This window comes from Haliotis rubra, unplaced genomic scaffold (assembly GCF_003918875.1).
Source record: "Haliotis rubra isolate DU_JTF1 unplaced genomic scaffold, ASM391887v1 Scf242, whole genome shotgun sequence".
Taxonomy (NCBI): Eukaryota; Metazoa; Mollusca; class Gastropoda; order Lepetellida; family Haliotidae; genus Haliotis; species Haliotis rubra.
Window position 1 is genome coordinate 734,886 of NW_025766470.1, and position 20,698 is coordinate 755,583.

General features: G+C 38.7%; 1 protein-coding gene across 1 annotated transcript in view; it reads right to left on the reverse strand.

Moving 5' to 3' along the window:
• LOC124278835 (ecotropic viral integration site 5 ortholog-like) overlaps nt 1–20,698 on the reverse strand; it is an 88,248-nt gene that overhangs the window by 25,757 nt on the left and 41,793 nt on the right. The window contains 7 exon segments of the mRNA XM_046714609.1: nt 13,635–13,732; nt 14,257–14,346; nt 15,653–15,721; nt 15,723–15,797; nt 16,655–16,780; nt 17,894–17,968; nt 18,965–19,189. Coding sequence (XP_046570565.1) covers nt 13,635–13,732; nt 14,257–14,346; nt 15,653–15,721; nt 15,723–15,797; nt 16,655–16,780; nt 17,894–17,968; nt 18,965–19,189 — 758 coding nt within the window.

Genomic DNA, 20,698 nt, shown 5'->3' on the forward strand with positions numbered 1-20,698 from the left:
GTTTCCCTATATCCTGTACAAGAACCTGTGTGTACAACTCATGATATCTACCAAACTACAGCCACCAGTTGAATACCCTTTTGTGAAAACCAGGACCGTCACAAAAATAACACACACAGGCATCGCTGAATAAATATTTCATCAGATTGATTTTCTGGATGTAATATTTACATTTGACTATTTAGTGCCTGCAGTGTGACCTTCTTCCAGACTGGGGAGTTGACCTGTTTGCATTTAGACTGAGAAATGTCAAGTGTGGGTTTCTTATGAACACAAATGTCATCGCTAGCACCTGAAGAATTGATACGATCATCATCCCGTATTATAAATATAGGACATGGAAGTATTCATTATGTTTGTTCCGTTGACAATGAGTGACCAGTGATGCAGAAAGATAACAGACATCAACAAAACAACCCTGACGATGTTTACAGCCAGGACATTCAAGGAAGAATAATCAAAACTTACTCATCAAACTCGACAAAATCCATTTGTAATGGTAGGATAGTTATTCATCTTGTCCCCAGCTTCTAGCACTAGGAATCCCACCACTGGACAGGTAATGTTCCCCGACAATCATCTGTGTCTCCGATCCCATCGAGTCATGCTCTGTCGCAGACACACGTCACCTGATTACAGTTCACTTCAAGAAAATCTATACTGAGCCACGTAACCAACTCCAGGTGATCTGATTGAGATATGCACACTCAACATGCCATGAAACTTGCAGTGTCGCTGACGATGTTGTGAAAGTAAGGTCTGTGGGTCTGACAGGTAAACTGGTCACTCACATGCTCTGTGACCCTGAATAGCTCACAGCTACCTGTAGCTAAACCGTGTCACCCACAAAGGCCTGGCTATACTATAGCCTAGTGAGGATATCCTTTCAAGTCTCTAGATTGTACTGAACTTCTAGCTTCAGCTTTATCAGTGTCAACAACCAACACAAATTTCTCATTTTTGATTACTTAAAAAGTACTGACAGCACTGTAAAGCAGAAAGTGTTAACTTGGTTTGGCACTGGAATTAAACTTTCAAACTTCACCTATTTTACTGTTACAAAAGTACAGATTTCTTTTTCCATTTGTTGAAAACTTAAACCTTTTATTCTCAGCTGTTTCAAGGAATTTAGTCACACATCATATCTATTTTTCAAAAAATAAATGTTTTTGTCTTGTCCACATTTAAGACTACAGGGACAGTTCCTAACAACAACTCATCTCACCTCCACTGAAAAATCCTATACTTCGCAATGCATTTCCTGAAGCCTTAGGTAAACAAGGTAATGGTGGATAGTTGTCAGGACAAGAAGTGATTCTGAGAAGTAGATCTTAAAGACGTAAACAACACTTCCAAAACTAACAATTAATGTCAATCCAGACACCCATTATCGCAGGGTAAATATTGACTTCTCATTTCCTGGAGAGACAACGCTAGGGAAAAACACTTAACCTGAGTACCTGGTCTCAACATCTCTAAATGAACAGAAATTAACTAATATTGAAATACTACAAGGCAAGGAATAAATACACAACAATTTGACCATACCAACACAATTAATATTTCCCAAAGACCTGGCAAATGTATTGTATTTTCCTTTCTAAAATACAAACCTTACATCATAACTGTTCCAAGAAATTCTCTAAAGTCTGAGACTCCTTCAAAATGTGTGCAGAAAACTATGTGTAACTTTAATCAAGGAAGTATAAAATCACCTGAACTCATCTAAAGTGTCTTCATGAATCAATTTTCCCTAACCTCAAAAGCAAAACCAAACGATCAGGTTAGGAGATTAAAGGTTTAATCAAATTATACAACAAAAGGTATCCTATCCACTAGAGGCTGAGACACGAGCCCTGCATGACTGTGGCCATATTAAACTTTAAACTGCTGTGAAGCAGCATGCATGCCAGGCAATAAACACCCCCAGTCGGCCTACAAGGCCACAGTGCTGACAGCCCCAGGCGGTCCACCTTCAGACTTTGATTCTCCCACCACAGGGACAAGGCTAGACTAATGCTGAGTCTCTGAATATATATAATTTTGTAACAAATAAACCCATTTAAATTGAAAAGGAGCCCCAGGGAGACCAGGGATTCAGAACCTGCAGAAATCTAGACTTGCTTCATTTAGGGCTTTAGCATTGCAGGACTATAGCATTACAGGTAGGCTGAAGGGAAAATAATATGGTTCAGGGACTGTGAGACAAACTAGGATGAGGCATCACGGGTCAGTGAACCTGTACATCTCCTTTATATAGCTTAACATGAGCTTCTGCTTGTTTCCCTTGACCCTGCATCCTATAACCCTGTTGAGAAAGCCCCTAACCTTTGGTTTTGTACAAACTCTTAATATTCCTCTTCATGCTCTAATGCAGACGGTAATTATTGCTGAAAAAATATTATGCAACCAAAATATGGCATTCATGCTTAGAGTCCCATCTCAAGGATGTGCACAAATATATCATGCCTCAATGAATCAGTATGATTTTGAATACAAACAGGTTTTTTACGTTTCCCACAACCTCTTATTCAAATTTTTCTCAAAGATATTCAGTGGGGCACTTGCTGTTTAGAACCCATTGAGCAAGTGCTGTCCCTTTGGTTTAGCATAGGTGTTTGTACTGCACACTTGTAGAATTCCCTTCATTTACAACTGTAGAAGGTATTTTTATCATCCTTGACAAACACTTAATACACAATGAGGACTCCTCATCATGCATAATCCTATTTGTAGGAAGTTAACATGTGCTTTGCAGGTCGATATACACATTAAAACGCATAAACTCTTTCTTATGAATGAAGTGAAGCAGGATTAATTCAGGAAGCATGCATGTGTCCTGACTTCGATAAACCACAGTCATGATGGAAGAGCCACATTTGTAATAAACTCACTTGGTGAGTGAGTAAGCAATACTTACATGACTCAGATATACAAATTTGTAAAAATTAATCTCTTTTTGAAATGCCACTAGAATATCGACCATGTACATCTTAATTGCATTACAATCCTATTGTATGAATTGCTTTGGCTGATCAGAAAGATCGTCTGATGCAACTTCCTTTGAATGTGTCCTCAGATGTTTCCTTTGAGGGGCATCATAAAAGATATTAATGAGATTGTACCCATCCATAAAGTAAAACTGAACTATATATTATACATAATATACCATGCATTCTAGTCCTAGAACTTCATAATTAGTATATGTTGAAAATTTGTCACATTCTTTCAGTTTCACCTAAAAGTACTTAAATTATCAAAGTGGAAACAATAATGTTTGCCCCTGTGACTTCTTATATATATATATAGTTCGTCACACCGAAGACCTGGGTTCGACTGACTGACTGAGTTTGGTTTTACGCTGCTTTTAGCAATATTCCAGCAACATCACGGCGGGGGACACCAGAAATGGGCTTCACACATTGTACCCATGTGGGGATTCAAACCCGGGTCTTCGGCGTGACGAGCCAGTGCTTTAACCATTAGGCCACCCCACTGCCCCCCTGGGTTCGAATCCCAACATGGGTACAATGAGTGAAGCCCCTTTCTGGTGTCCCCTGCCGTGATGTTGCTGGAATACTGCTAAAAGCGGTGTAAACCCAAACTCAGTCAGTCAGTCTCATATATATATATATATGTGAAACATACAGCCTAAATACCTATTGCAGAAGGTTGAACATGTTTGTAAAACACGCCATGATGGGTGCTTAATACAGACCGTAACCAAATTTCATATTTTAACACAGGATATTTCTTCCATAAACCTGTATCCAAGGGTTGGTTTAGTAGTACAGGAACACATCAAAGGTTTCACCATAAATATCCAAACCACTTGGTGACATGAATGTGGTCAGTCTGGACACTGAGGGGTTCACATTCTGCACTGACCAGTCCTGTCCCTGGGCTGACCCTGACGCAGACGACAACAGAGGACAGCAGACGCAGATGACAGAAGAGGACAGCAGACGCAGATGACAGAAGAGGACAGCAGACGTCACAGATTGTTTTCTACCCATGGATTGTATGTTGCAAATGTCTAAGACTACTAAGTGAAGGCATGAGGTGGGTTCAGGTGAGGTGAAGTGAATCCATTCCAAGATTACTGAGGTTACACGCCAAGTTCTTACATGGATACTCCTCAGTTCACCAGCTCTAAGCTGATTGATTAGTCCTTGTGTTTTTCCTCTGGAAGCTGAGTGAGTGAGCGAGTTTAGTTTTACGCCGACACTCAGCAATATTCCAGATTCATGGCGGCGTCTGTAAATAATCGAGTCTGGACCAGACAATCCAGTGATCAACAGCATGAACATTGATCTGGAAGCTGAGCGTGAGACAAGGTGACAACAAATACCATCGTTAACGCCATTGGTATGATGGATCCCAAAAGTCCTCTCTCGAGGTAGATGCTCTACCAGTGTATGAAATAAGGCCTTTCCGACCGCCCGAGATGGGCTAGATTTCTGATGGACGGTCAAAATTTACAGCAGGCCAGCCTGTCTGATCTGACCGGGCTGAGATGGGGCTAGATTTCTTATGACGGTCCAAAATTTACAGCAGGCCAGCCTATCTTGGTGTCTGATCTGGTTAAATTCCATTTGGGCTGGTAACATTTTGAAGTTACCAGCCCTGATGTCTGGCTGTGTTTCTGGCTTCATTCACTGGCTCTACCCAGAAGATCATGTTGGTGGTTCAGTGAAGGAATGAAAGCAAGAGCTGTTGGAGCCCAATGTTAAAATATGTAGTTTCTTTGAAAACCTCTTACCTTTTCAATAATAGATACAAGATATATAATGAGATAGAATCACTGTCAAATCACCAAGTATTTGCATAAAAACCAGTCGATTAGGTACATTTACTTGTCAATTTATTATTAGGTGTTTGAAACTAAGAGGATAACAAAGTCTGGAAGGCTTCTACGGTATTTGAATCTAAGGATTCTCTAAAACTTTCTCGTGGAATTGTCCTCTTGGCTTGCATGTCAAATTTCAAACACTGGAGGTCAGTTTTGATCCGTTATAGTCTAAAAGTCACAGTTAGCAGACATTATTTTGAACAGAATTACGATACATAAGCTATACACATTCACTAAAAGGTCCATTTTGGAAAGAAGTTAGGTAAACCCCCACATTTATATTTCATATTTCAGTTTGATGGGGGAAACGCATGGTGAGCCATGTGTGAATTGTTACCACAATAGCAAACCACAGAAAAACTCACACCGTTGGTTCAAAGTGGTCATGTGTGCAGTATTGGTTGTTGAGATATAAAATAAGGTCAGTGAATTAAGTTGGGTTGACATGGTAATACCTGGCTTCAGTCACCTGATCTCTGTAAACAAGACAGGTGGACTGGCAACAGGTCTCATATTGCCAGTATGTGGGTGGGTCACCCAGCTGGTAGATTAAAGGTTGTATACCTGAACCCTGGGTAACTTGTCTCACATAGTTGGATGGTCATACTACACTACATGCTGTTGTCATATTTATCAAGCTATTTTGTTTTAGAAAGGAAATGTTTATAGCTTAGGGACCGTTCATAATTTATGGCTAGGGGTGGTGATGATGATTTTAAGGGGGGTCACCCATTTTGTTCTGGGGAGCTAGGGGGGTCAGCAATTTTGTACACACGTTCTAGGGGGTGGGGAGTCAGCAATTTTGTACATCAAAATATGTTTAAAATTATGCTTAGAAATTATGGGAAGGGGAGGCGGGGTCATTGATATTGTACATGACTTGCAGGGGGGTCACTTATTTTGTACATAATTTTAGGGGGGGGGATTCACATTGTACATGCTTCTCCATAAAACGCATCATCACCCCCCTAGCCATAAATTATGAACGGTCCCTTACCAGTAAACCTTAATTCTTTCATAGCTGTGTTTATGTGATAGATTTGTAAAATATTTATCTTGTTCTTCTCAACATTAAAGCATGAACCTATAATTACTGCATCCATGAATATGACTTTCATTCCTTAAATAACCAGTCTCACACATCTTTAACCCTGCATCTGACCATTTTTGTATTGTCAAGACACCTTCCATTGATAAAACTTGTTATCACTATGCCCCTTGGCCAGCTGGCAATCACTCACTCATCCCCTTGTTACTTCTCCAGCCTCTATTGTGCTGCCTGGGTGACAACAAGGGCTATGTCCTGTCAACCTGTCCACCCCCCAACCCCTAAGTGTACTGCCTGGGATTCACACCTTGAACCTCAGCTGAACACAACAGCTGACATGGCAGTTAAGTGAAACTAGATGTCTCATTATTTACATTCAATAAAATTGACATGCTCCAAACCACAGTGCAAATTTATAAGAATTCCTATGTTTTACTGGACATCTAAAACTGTAGACAGATCTCACAAGTAGATTTGATAACAGTCATTAGAGAAACAAATAAAGATAATTCCTGGTGTTTGTGAGATAGTATTCTCATACTTTGAACAGTTAGCTTGTGAGATAGTATTCTCATACTTTGAACAGTTAGCTAAAATACAAGTTGGGGTTTGTTGGCTCCAAAAGGTTTTAGTATAGGCTGATAAAAGTAAGACAGAAGGGTCTTTAGATTCTGTTACCATAGGAGAAACCCTAAGGGACTCATGTAACTTCCCTTGATGTTTAGCACTTAATTTGGGTAGCATCCCCATAGGGTTGGTGAATCTTTTCCTGCTCCATTGGTCCTGTAGCAGGGTATGACATGTTCACATTGTGTCATCATCCATCAAGGAAGTAATGCCTGCATTGTATAGCAACCATTGCCTGGAGCTAGGAGAGGAAGATGAAAGTCCATCATTGAGGAGTCAGGAATGACAGCTATCCATCATAATGCATAACAAGTGCCCCTCACAGGACTTACTTATCCCTGACCAGAGCTTACAAATGAAACTGTCTGGCCCTGAATGAGAACATATCAACCACTCAATGAACCTATGCCAGGGAGCTTGATACCACATGTATATATTTCACCACTATGACAAAAATGACTGTCAACTTTCATTTAAAGAATGAAATGTTTTAACTGGTATTGATTTCTTTTTGTAATCATTGACAGACTTTGAAATGGCAAAGACTCATCGTTTACTTCTTTGATGAGTCACAAACATTCCTCTGCTACGAAGAAAGTATCCATTATCAGTAATCATCGAAATGTCACATCAGGTTAAGTTGAATCAGTCCAAAGTCCTTTAATGTGACATCTTGTTTAAAAAAACTGACTCTATGCCATCCACACATTAAATAAGCCAAGGTATAGGGCAAACTCTGATCGATACTATTGCAGCACGAAATCAAGGTGCAGTCCAACATCCCTGGAACAAGCCTACCTTGACTAGGTGATACATCATTAACTGCATACTGTATTTCCTCCTAAAAATCTTAGATCTGGGTTATTCATTACTGAAATTTGTGTCAGGCCTCTATAAATGGTCAGACTGTTAAGCCATATTAAAATATTAGAGTGAGTGAGTGAGATTAGTTTTACGCCGCACTCAGACATATTTCAGCTATATGATGGTGGTCTGTAAATAATCGAGTCTGGACCAGACAATCCAGTGATCAACATCACGAGCATCATTCTACGCACTTGGAATACGATGACATGTGTCAAACAAGTCAGCGAGCCTGACCACCCAATCCCGTTAGTCACCTCTTACGACAAGCATGGGTTACTGAAGACAAATTCAAACGGTTAAAAATATTAGAGTATCACAAGACTGAATTTAAGCTTTATCACTTAAAACCAAGCTTCATTACTGAACTGTCGGTATGTCTGTTGTGGTGAATTTACTAATATGCATGATCATCTTGGCTTGGATGTGCCATTCCAATGATGTTGAATTTGAGTTGTAATTTAAAGAAATAGCAACTGAGCATTAAATTATGAAAATGTGCACATTTCTTCTAATCATTATAGTGGCAGCAAGTTTGTGTATCTTCATGGTAGAAATGATACGTCATTCAAAGTGAGCAAATTTGGTCTGAGCCACTTGGACAGAATTTCAGTTCTATCAAGGGGCGTTCATTGGAGACTAAAGCCCCTTAAAAGGCCAGAATTGTATGGAGGTCAACTTCTTTATTGTGATGGACACAACGTTTCGGAGTATATTTTTACTCCTTCATCAGGTGAAAGAATATACTCCAAACTGTCGTGCCCATCACAATAGAGAAGTTGACATCCATACAATTCTTGCCTTGATGTATATCACTTCTAAATGCCATTCAATGCCTCTAAAGCCCCTTAGTTGTAAGCATCTCAGCTACTGAAACTAACAAGTACAGTATTGTGCTGACAAACACAGAACCAGAATCAGGGGACTCAGGAATTCCAACTTGTGATCACGATGATAACATATTTCTGGTACATCTAAGGGACATAACTCTGCACAGGTAATCAGAGCAGTGAAAACAGAGACATTATCAGGGGAATCTGGGATTCAAACCAACTGATTTCCTATACACCCAAGGGACACAAGTCTGCGAGACAAATACTCCATCCATGCCTTAGGCAATAGTGAAGTACTGTAGAAAATAAAATTAGTGCATTGTACAGATGGCATAAAATGGCAGCAATGAATATAACTTTAAAGAATAAGAAACACTGTGTATCAGAGTAACGAGACTGCTCTTGCTGTCAAACAATGGATTATCTGTCCCAAATCTAATTCAACCACTCACTCAAAACCTCTTCAGCCTACAATTTAGTTCAACTTGAAAATATAATTTTTCACCACATGACATAGCCACACACATACATTCTTGGAATATATAGTGGTCAACTTGATGGCAACTACATGTAACCACCTTTCGTCTACCATCACTGGATGTTTTCAAGCATTCTTAATACAGTGCTACACCTGGACACTCGAGCCCCTTGACCACCGACCCAGCAAATCAGATGGTGACACTAGCTCAGTAAAATGAGAATTCTTTTCAAATGAGGGGAACAAAGCACAGTTTACATTTCCTGCAGTCAAGTGTAAAAGGACAGACCTATTCCATACAACCAAGACTGTTAGAACAAATATTTGAGCTATCCTGTTATTTGAAGTTATCTGATGATCACTAATTCATGTGGAATGCCTCTGTGCCCATGCAACCATTAGCATACTGATTAGCTACATAGTCTGTGTTGTCAGTCATTATGAGAGACTGTAGACAGTGAACAGGGGTAAATTCTCTGCTTTGTATGTAGAGACATGATATACGTCTACATATAAGTCTGTAAGTAGCTATCACTAATGATAATTTTGTGACCTTAGACCCTAGTCAAAATTTGAGCATAATTTCATCTTGAAGGAAAAACCAAGTTCAATGGTTAGTGAACTTCCTTATTACAATGAGTGTGATGTTTCGGTATAGGTACTAACACCGTTATCAAGCAAGTGTAATTTCATCTTACTCTTGTTGGTTAAAGCGTTCGCACGTCACGCCGAAGACCCGGGTTCGAATCCCCACATGGGTACATTGTGTGAAGCTCATTTCTGGTGTCCCCCGACTTGATATTGCTGGAATATTGCTAAAAGCGGCGTAAAACCAACCTCACTCACTCACTCACTCTTGCTCTTGTTTTGTTTGTTTGTTGTTTAACGCTGCACTTAGCAATATTCCAGCTATATGGCAGTGGTCTGTAAATAATCGAGTCTTGCTCTTGTCGGCACAACCAGTATCCAGATACCTGTACGAAGACTATGACTCTGGTTTAAGACGAGAGTCTAAAGCAGCACACTGTGATTCATGTACTCATCATGAAAACCACCCTGCTTCAAACAACAAGAAACTTGGAGAAAGAGAAACAAAGTCAAAGTCCTAATGTTTGCTTACATGGCATACACCACTGAGTGGCCCTCATGAGTGGACAGTGTGTAATTATATGTAAACATAACAAGCATGCATGACTTGGGTTCTACTTGGGAGTGTAAACATGGGAAAGTGGTCAAACAGCCATACAGACAGTATCTCTTCTTCCTTATAGTGACAGCATGTAGACATCTTAATGGCCAAACCCTGGGGCAGTTTAACTGAGATATTGACTGGCATTATAAAACACAAAAGCTGGCTTGACAACATTAAGATCCACAGACACCTTTCTGCACTTACAGTAGGTCACCTGACACAAAGACTGGGTACAGTGTAATGTGCACACAATAGTTTTAAGAGTTTTAGTGTCTCAATTTCAGCCACTATACCAAATGGGGGGTAGTGGAGACATTGTTGTTTTATGCAATTTTCCAACTACATCACAGCTGCAGGCTGACTCTAGTCTGAAGCTTGATTCTTGTAAAACTCAGTTGTCAAGGAAGCACAGGTAATGGTAGTCCATATAACAGTACTTAAATCTCATAAAGATGTTGGTAGCTTCAATGCCAAGTGCACATGGACTCTAATATTTTCAGCAATAGTTTGTGAATAACAAAGGTTTGGCCAGGGAAACCAATGATTGACAACATGAACAAATCTAGATGCTGTTCAGATACAATGACACACAATCAGCCACTGATGAGAGACTTGATCCTGATTTGAGTCAACTCTAATGAGAAGAATGGGATATCGGTGACTCGAGAATCCACTTATACTCCACTCGGTACCATTTGCATACCTTTATCATGTAACTACGCTACAATGTTTTTACGTAGAAAAAAACAAGGTGTCATTATCATATCATAACCAAAATGTGGAGTCCCAAGATTTAAATACTATAGCATAACTGAAAAAATGAGTGAGTTGTTGTGTATGCATGTGTATGTAAGGGGTTGGTGTTAAATGTGTTTTTATGTCTTGTGTTTAATGTCATTTGAAAGTACAAGTTATAAGTTAGGAAGTTTAAGTCAGTCTTGATTAGACAGCTTTCAAGCTTGGCTGCTGTCCCCTATTATTCTGTCATGACTGAAGCAAATGTCTTTGTTACAGCCACTCAAGTTGCAAGCTAGATTATGTAATCTGATTGACCAGTCACTAAACTTTCTTACTTACAATTCATTCAAACACACACATTCAGAGGACAGCTTTAATTTGAATGCTCAAGCCTGCATCGTTTCAAGAGGTCTGTCTGAAAATGTCAGAAAATCGGAAAATATCAACAGTTTCCGATCTTGTCTCAAAACCATCCTCTTCAAACGAGCATTCAACTAAGCACACATAAGCAGGACTCTGGATATGTAGCGCTATACAAATGCCTTATTTGATTTGATTTGATTGGTCTGCATTTAATGAAGGTTAGTAAACATTACAAACATATAATATTGAGTAAAATATGTTTTTATAACTTTATCTAATTGCAATTATCATGTAGGACTTACTTGCTAATATTAACTGGGGATAGGTTTGAATGAAAAATGTGAATGGATTGTTGTATAAACTTGTTTTATAACCTATTTATAGCACACATTCATTATATTATAGCATTTGTATTATAGTGTGTAAATTGTGGCTACATGTTAAAGGCACCATATCACACTACACTTCTCTAAAAAAAATAATGCATTTATCTCAATAATACTAAGTATCAGCCCTCAGGGAAGCTACCATATAATTTATGTTTAAAAACCCTGCTTTTTAGATTACATTAAATTAAAAGTTCGAATGAATTAATGAAACGTGGCATTAAATCGACTCTCGCTCCCTCTACCGGCCGAACATTATTTTAAGTGAACCCCACAGAGTTATGTCCCTTTGAGCGCTCATTACGAATATCCTACGCCCAACTTGTGATTGAAACCAGTTCGGCAAACACCGACAACACAGTATGCAACAGTTTTTGATGTATGGAGCAATTGTTTACATTCCATATATGGTAAGTGTTCTCTGTTTAGAAACTGGTCGCCTTGATTCAGTAACCCATGCTTGTCGTAAGAGGTGTCTAACGGGATCAGGTGGTCAGGCTCGCCGGCTTGGCTGACACATGTCATCGGTTCCCAATTGCGCAGGTCGATGCTCATGCTATTGATCACTGGATTGTCTAGACTCGATTATTTACAGACCGCCGCCATATAGCTGGAATATTGCTGAGTGCGGCGTAAAACTCAACTTGCTCACTCACTCACTATTTGCCTTCAAGTTTCAATTATCAATTTCAGGCAAGTCGTAAGGGATAACAAGTCTTTTATTGCATCAATAGGAAGCTAAAGTGAGTGCATATGCCCAAATATGTATAATATAGGCCAAAATATTGTGGGAAAAGTGTGACATTAGTACATGCATTTCACTATGATAGGTTATGAAAACCTAGAGATGGTAAAGGTTGCTGTCTAATTTATCAATCTTCATACCATAATTACACATTCAAGAATGAGTATAAGGAGGTTTACCTAACTTATTATATAGCATGATTTGCTTGGTAATTATGCTTTTATAGCATTTACAGGTAACTTCATATACAGTCGAGCACCGTTGTCTAGATATTCAAATATCGAGTTATCCGAACTTCGAGACATCTGACCAGGGCATATCATCATATATCACTATGAAAGGAAACAAAACGTTTTGATTCGAAACTATAATCCGTTATCAGTAGTGTTTAATCGCAACAGTGAGTACTTCCTAATTAATTCCTTCTTAATTAATCGTAATGAAATAACAAACAAGTGACACCTTCAACTCAATTAGCCCTAATTAGTTTACACTACCGCATCCCTTTGATTCATGCAGCACAGTGTGTAAACGTGTGCAAACAACCACAGTTCAGAGGGATACTTGCCCATGAAAGGTAGGTGAATATCGAGTTTCTTTGAAAATATCGAGTTAAAAAGGTAATTTTGCTTGTTGGGACCATGAAATTATATCGAGATATCCGAAATATCGAGACATCTGTATCGAGTTAAAAGAGTTTGAATAATGCTGAGTTATGAAGGATTTTGCCGGGACCAAGATGTGATATCGAGACAACCGAGATATCGAGTTATCAGAGTTCGACACAACGGTGCTCGACTGTATTAGATTAGAAGAACATTATGTTTGCTTGGCTGTGTGGTGCTTAGGCCCCTGAATGGACATATTTAGAATGTATCTGTGCATTTCAATTGTGTAATTCTATCATGGTATCAAGTTATGCTTCTGATTTAGCATTTATTAATTAGAATATTTTGTCAACGTCTGTAACTGGTATTATGAAGAGGTAATTGTGTCAACCTTGTGTAAGCTACTCTTAAGTCATTTCAGCATGTCATGTATGACCTATAAATGTAATATATCTTAGCTTTATTATGTGAATTCAAATAAATTAGTATTAACTGTCAAGTGCAAGAAATGTGAATCTTATTGGTTTTTTCCTATCAGTTTCATGGAATATCTGATGTTTGTTAGTCAATTTCCATGTATTACATATACATGTGTGTGTATGAAGTAAATACTGTCAAAGATCCACACCCAGGAAACCTGTGTTTATTGTTCCTGAGAATCCAGTGATGAACAGCATAAGTATCGATCTACGGCATTTGGAACCGATGACATGTGTCAACCAAGTCAGCGAGCTTAACCACCCAATGCCGTTAGTTGCCTCTTATGACAAGCATGGGTTACTGAAGATCAATTCTATCCCAGATCTTCACAGGTCTGTTCCTGAGACAACAATGCTACATGTGTGTGTCAGGGAGTGGAGGGGTCCTTGTAGTAAATAAGAGACCATATACTGCACTTACTTTTTCATCTTCTTGGTACTATATCGAACTTGATATGCTGTTTTGAGAAGGAGCTCAGTGTCATTTTCATATTTTGCACGAACATCTTTTTGAAAGTACTGGAAAGAAAAATATAATGAAATCAGTCATTTCTTTCACGCTGAAAACAGAACAAAGCCCTAACCTGATATGTGCGAAAGTACAGTGACAAGTTCATTGACATAAAATAGGCTACTCCTCTCACTAATCATGGACAGGAAATAGTCAGTTTCCTGTTGCTTGTTGAGTTAATCAGGGAAATATTCAGATTTTGCTACATCAATGTGACTTATTGAATGATATTCCATGACTGAGGCAGATGCCTTTAAAACTGAGTGAGATGAAGTTCATGCTGCTTTGAACAGCATTTCACATGTCATGCTATCTTAATGTGGATGGAAAGCCTTAAGTGACACAGGTTGAAGACGGTAACTAATGGTGAAACAGCTGGACTGAAAAAGTAGTGATTATAATCAGGGAGAATCAAGAACTCAAACAATAGCAGGTCCGGGCATATCTAAGGGATGTAACTCAGAAAACTGAGTCCCCATGCCACACCACACACACGATGATGATGATGATGATGATGATGATGACAGTTTACCTTAAGCATGCCCTCCATGTCCAGAGACATCAGGTCCTCATGACTAGTCTGTAGAATGGCCATCCCCACCCGGAATATCATCTCCATTCCCTGCAGACACAAGGCAACTGAATACAGTCCAGAATATGGGGTCACCAGTAATAATAACTGGACTTTCACTGAATACACATCAATTTCCACACACATAATCTATGTGTGAAATTAAGCATACAAGTCCATAGTCCCTTGTCATAACCCTTAACTTAAAAGTTTGATTTAGGGGCTCCTTTCATTCAAATACTCCAGGGCCCCGTTTCACAAAGCTCTCGTAGGCCCAAGATCTCGTAACTTTTCTCGTAGCATTGGTACCTGCTATACTGTAACATTGGAGGTACGAATGCTACGAGAAAAGATACGAGATCTTGGGCCTAAGAGAGCTTTGTGAAACGGGGCCCAGGATCCCAAGGTTCACCATTATTTTAATTATAATACAATTTAATTTTGATTTGATAATTAGTAATGTTATAAATATTGTACAATTTTCCAAATAATAGCAAACCTTCCAATTGTCTAAATTCTTCACAATGACTATCTTTTTCATGCAAAAGACATTTGTAGAATATACAAACCTAAGGGAGAGAACTCATGTTACCACTAGACAAGTAAATGTAGTTTCATTGTGTATTCAACTAACCTTACTTCTGAACTAAAATACAAAATTTGACCAGGAAAGATCAGATCAAAGGTGCTTTTATTACTGAATATGAATGGGATTTGTTGGATGTACTCCATAGGGTGCAATGTATTTGGAGAGTACTACAAATTTACAGTACTTTATTATTTGCGTCAGTTTGTTATAAGCATGTTCATTATAAACATAGTTGTAATAGCAATACTTCCTAGGGTTACGGGAGGTGGGGTAGCCTAGTGGTTAAGGTGTTAAAAAACCTGTAGTTCTTTTGGGTTTTTGGCAGCATTTCACATTTTCAAAAACCGGGTTCGATTCCCCACATGGGCACAATGTGTTAAGTCCATTTCTGGTGTCCCCCGCCTTCCGTGATATTGCTGGAATATTGCTAAAAGCGGCGTAAAACTAAACTCACTCACTCCTAGGGTTACACACAGCATGTTCTTCCACTGTGTAATTGTATTCCTGTTTTGTATCCATACATATCGATCTGTAGTACAGATATGTTTAACTGGATAGTTGTGATGAAAGGTTATTCTTAATGAAAGCGTTTTGTGTCTTTTATAAACCAAACTTAGCCACATTTATAATAAATTTGCATCATATTTCCCATGGGTTGACTGCATTTTTGTTGCTAAAATAAAATAACAGTTCCATCAAAACAGTAACCATCAGCATGTCTGTTATTTAGTGGTGGATGTGAGTGGAGCTCTGACATTGTGTGCTCACCTCTGATATGAAAATATCCATGATACGGCAGGCAAGAGACAGAGGTAGAGACGTCGTAAAGAGCGTCAAGGAACCACGAGGATGCATACATGGACGTGTGGAAGTTCTGAGTCTGAAAGTGCAGGTACAAGTCCGGCAGCAGTTCCTGAAACAAAGCATAAACACAAATCAGCATGTTGACAAAGGCTGCACACTTTTGCAATGTTGAGCCAGATAAACTTTCTATGTGTCTAGTTATAAGTAAGCTAACAGCCAAAATATCTAACACTACAAACTACTTGAAATCTTACAAAAAGATGAGTAAGGAAATCAGATGAAGGTTTGTCAACTGATTCTTTACATGGGCAAAAGCATGACTTATTTTATATGCAACTTCTTTATTCTGTATAGGAGACGTTTCGACATAGATTCTAATGTTGTTGGTACCACTTGCTTGACGACATTAGACTCTATGTTGAAACGTTGCCTATACAGAATAAAGAAATTGTATTTCCATAAAAATTACCCTCATTCTTCATTCTTCTACAATGCTAATCAAAGAAGTAATCTTTACATATCAAAATAAGTCATGCTTTTGCCCATGTAAAGAATCAGTTGACAAACCTTCATCCGATTTCCCTTATTTCTCATTCTTCATGCAAAGATTAGTTAATAATATACTTTGTACTTAAAATGTACTCCAGATGAAAGATATACATTTATTAGCAGCTTGTAAACTTTGTAAACTGATATAGATGGTGAATCTCAATTTTGGACTTGACTATCAGTTCAAAGTTAATGTCAACCGCTGATAATCCATTTATACCACAACTACCAGACATATACCACATGTTGACTACCTTCACATGGTTAGTTCGAGCACCGTCTAGATTGATAAGTCTAAAGTAAGTATTGATGTGTGAACTTTATTTTGTAGCAATATGACTAGACAACTTATATATCTTGAATGAAGTGTCAGTCTACAGCCCTACTGCAGCAGCATCATCTGTGTGACTGACTGACCTGGATGAGGCACTCCAGCTTGTACATGCACAGCCCCAGCTCCGCCATGCTGGGCTTGAACATCTCCCTCATGCGGAACTCCTGCATCAGGCGGACCAGGACAGCAAACGCTTCTTCCTCTGGCATCTAGGGACACAGATACAGTTTCAGAACAATGCACATGAAGGTGCACTTGGCTTAGCTGATTTGTGCAGATGGATATGGGCATGAATACTATGCTAATATGAAAGATAACATTCGTTACTGGTAGGGACGCCACGATGCATCGATACTTTTTCTAAGACGATACAATTATCGATACATTCAAAACTGTATCGAAATTTAGTTTTGAAAGTATCAGTTCAAATATGTTTATGTATAGTTTAAATTTTGCAATTGCATCATGTTTTTTTATGTTATGAGGGATATAAATGATTTTTTTTTATGCACAAAGATGGGAAATTAGAACTTTCTAATCTCTGAGAATAAAAAATGTTGATCTTTTCATGGACAATTATAAAATATGAAATATAAAGTGTTCAAAATGTAACTAAATTTACACAATAATGCCGCGAAAATAGGTATCGTGATACGTATCGAATCATGACATGGGTATAATGCTACGTATCGATTCATGAAACTTTTGTATCATGACATCCCTATCACTTCCATAAGTGGCATTTAGAAGCTGGTATGATGAAGTGGAACACTTTTTATGGATAGACAACTTCTTTGTTGCAGTAGTTACGACTTTTCGAGTAGATCCTAACACCGTTATCATTTGCTTGATAATGGTGTTAGTATCTACACCGAAACGTAGACAGAAGCTGTCTATCCATAAAAAGTGTTCCACTTAATGACATCCCTGGTTGCTGGTTTACTGCCACAGTTAACTCCACAAGTATTTTCTGTGCGTTACATTATCTGTCCCCTGTGTCTTTATGTCACTCTCCGTTGCATTACAACCTGATATAATATATCAAACACTGTTGTGTTGAACTTTGATGAGTAAAGCTAGTCAAACCAGAGGTTGATATCGTGAGCAACACACACATTACCAAAAGGGTGGGCCTGACACCCCCAATCCATTTTGTCACATCAGATGACAAGCACAGAGTACTGGGACCTATTCTAGCCTAGAATGTCACAGCAATGAATCTTATATATAACGAGGCAATTGAATCTCCTTATAATGAGCAGGTACCTTGTGTGCTTTGACAGAAGCATAACTACCTCTTCAGCATCTATGGTTGAATTTACCTGCATAAGTAGAAGTCCCACGATGAACCCGCTGCCCTGACAGTATCCGACCTCACGGTCATGGAGAGAGTACGCCTGAAACAACACAACACAAGGATCAGGAGAAGCGGGACTGACAGCAACAGAGCAGTAAAGTAAATCTACATTCAATTATACAGATCAACACAATAAAGTACATCACCAACCAGAATATCCACTGAAAACATCAAAAAAATATCTAAACATCTGGTAAGAATTCTTTGCTATTTACTGCAATATAATCAGTAAGATAACAGCAATGACATGATGGTGGCCTTTAACGGTTTCTAGACCAGTCATTGCAGCAGTTGATATTATAATCAACATCCCACTGGCTAGGACATGGTGGCATGTCACCCAGCCAACATATATAGGAATATGTTCAGGTTCCTACGGAAAGAAAAGTTTTCAACATGTTGCTCCACTCCTATGGAACTCTTTGCCTCTCCACATAAAACTTTCTGAAACAACTGATTCTTTCAAGAAAATTCTTAAGGCCCTTTTCTTCACTAAAGCCTTCCAGTGACTCTTCATTTTCCTTGTATATCGGTTCTCAGTGCCATGAGCATGCATTCGTGGGTGGACACTGGCGCTTTATAAAATATCCCTATTATTATTATTTATTTCATTAACAAATGAGAAAATTATCTCAGATTCATGAACCTTCGTTTTCATTGATTGTATTGTCTTCAGTAAGCAAGTGATTTAATGTCACTTTGAACAATATTTCAGATATCTCAGTGTTTCAGCTTAACATGGGAGGAAAGCATTAGGTAATGCAGGTCTCACACGTTTTCCACTTGGAATCATAATTGCATCGATCTTTAACTTGAACCCACAGTCATGTTTCAGGCATGCCCAAGGGATGGAACTCTGCATTGTGAATTAGACGTCCCTGCCCCCTTCCATTATTGACCTCACAATACAATATCATGTATAGCATCAACATGTTCAATGTATATTAAATCATTCAGCTCCTCACAGAAACGCTTGACTAAACTTTGCTACTTGTCGAAATAGACATACACATAATAAACATCTCAATCTTCTCACCTTCATGACATTGAAAAGACTTTCCTGTCCTAACCCATCCTTCTCTTTGAAGAAATCGTGATCGGGAAAAGTCCTTGCAATATCTCGGCGTATAAGTTTCTCACATGGTGAGGTTTTCTTGAGATATTCTGCGTACAGCTGTTTGAACTGGGAGTCATTAACCCCAAGTAACAGCTGCCAGGCTAGACCACGGAAATGATGCGGAATCCCTTTCCGAACCAGTTCCTGAGGAAGGAAGAAAATAAGCTTGTGAATGGTTTGTAAATAATTGAGTCTGGGCCAGAGAAACCAATGGTTGAAATCATGAGCTACAATACTTCCCCTGACTTCCAAGAATCCTACTGATGTCATTGTTTTGCACCTGATTAGAAGTTTAAGATAGATAGATTTCTTTGTTGAGTGAGTGAGTGAGTGAGTGAGTTTGGTTTTACGCCGCTTTTGGCAATATTCCAGCAATATTCCAGCAATATCCCAGCGGGGGACGCCAAAAATGGGCTTCACTCATAGTACCCATGTGGGGAATTGAACCCGGGTCTTCGGCGTGACAATCTTTCAGACCCTAGATTCAAATACCATAGGAAAAATGGAAATTATTATTTGTGCGTATGTGAACCAACGCAGAACACATATATTCTTTTGATGGAATAACTTTCTGAACATATCCATAACAATATAACACTTCTGCTATACTCTACTGTGGGAATGTGTTGTTTAGTTCATTTTCGAGATTCAGAAATCAGACATGCTGTTTTGAATGCCTCAAACACTTGTAGTGAAAATAGATACCTTGACACTGATAGGGTGATTAGAAAATTCAAAATTAATCAATTTACTGATAGATAGAGAATACTACACTCGGTCTCATTACATACAAATTATACGAAACGAGTGTCATTCCTATGGAAGGTCACGAGTTTCAGAAACCATAGGAAGGTAATTTCGTATAATTCGTATGTTATGAGAACGAGTGAGGTATTTTATTTATTACCCACGTCTTACATACATTAAATTGACAAAATAGCGTAGTTTTAGAATCGTTGTGGTTTCAAACCGAAACCGGTTTCATAAAGAGGTTGCGGAAGAATGTTGTTCTTAGTACACTTTTTGCATGACTTCACACTGTAATGACGTCACTACGCCTTGCTCGTCTGCCCCCCTGGTAACCGACGTCACGATGCATGTCAGTTGTCATCGCCTCGTACAGCCTCCTACATTAAACTACTTCGTAGCACCCCGTTTCTTGGTTTGCAGTTGCTTCACTCGGCTAAAATCACTGGTGGAAACTTTGCGTTTAAGATTTTCGACGGATATAATGTCTCAGTTGGACTCACGGCAACGTTCACAATGTTTACATTCCCACAATGCATACAAGTTGTAGAATGAATGAATTCACGTGTGTGTAATGAATGAAAATGTAGTTCCGTCACAACGTGACCTAATTGAGAGGTCATCAGTTATCCAATCAAATCGTTAGAATCTCAGGTCAAGTCATTACGACACAGGTCAACGCGATACGACACTCGTGTGACGTAAAAGATCAGTATGCAACTACCCATACTTTGATCACGTGGGTAATAAACTGTGATACTTTTCAGTGGACACACATATCAATACTAAAATTTCCTATCAATGAAATATACAATGGAACAATTAGATGTTTTGCTATATGGATAATACATTATGAACATCATGTTAAGAATTCTGAGAGAAAATTTACTAAATGTGATATTTAAC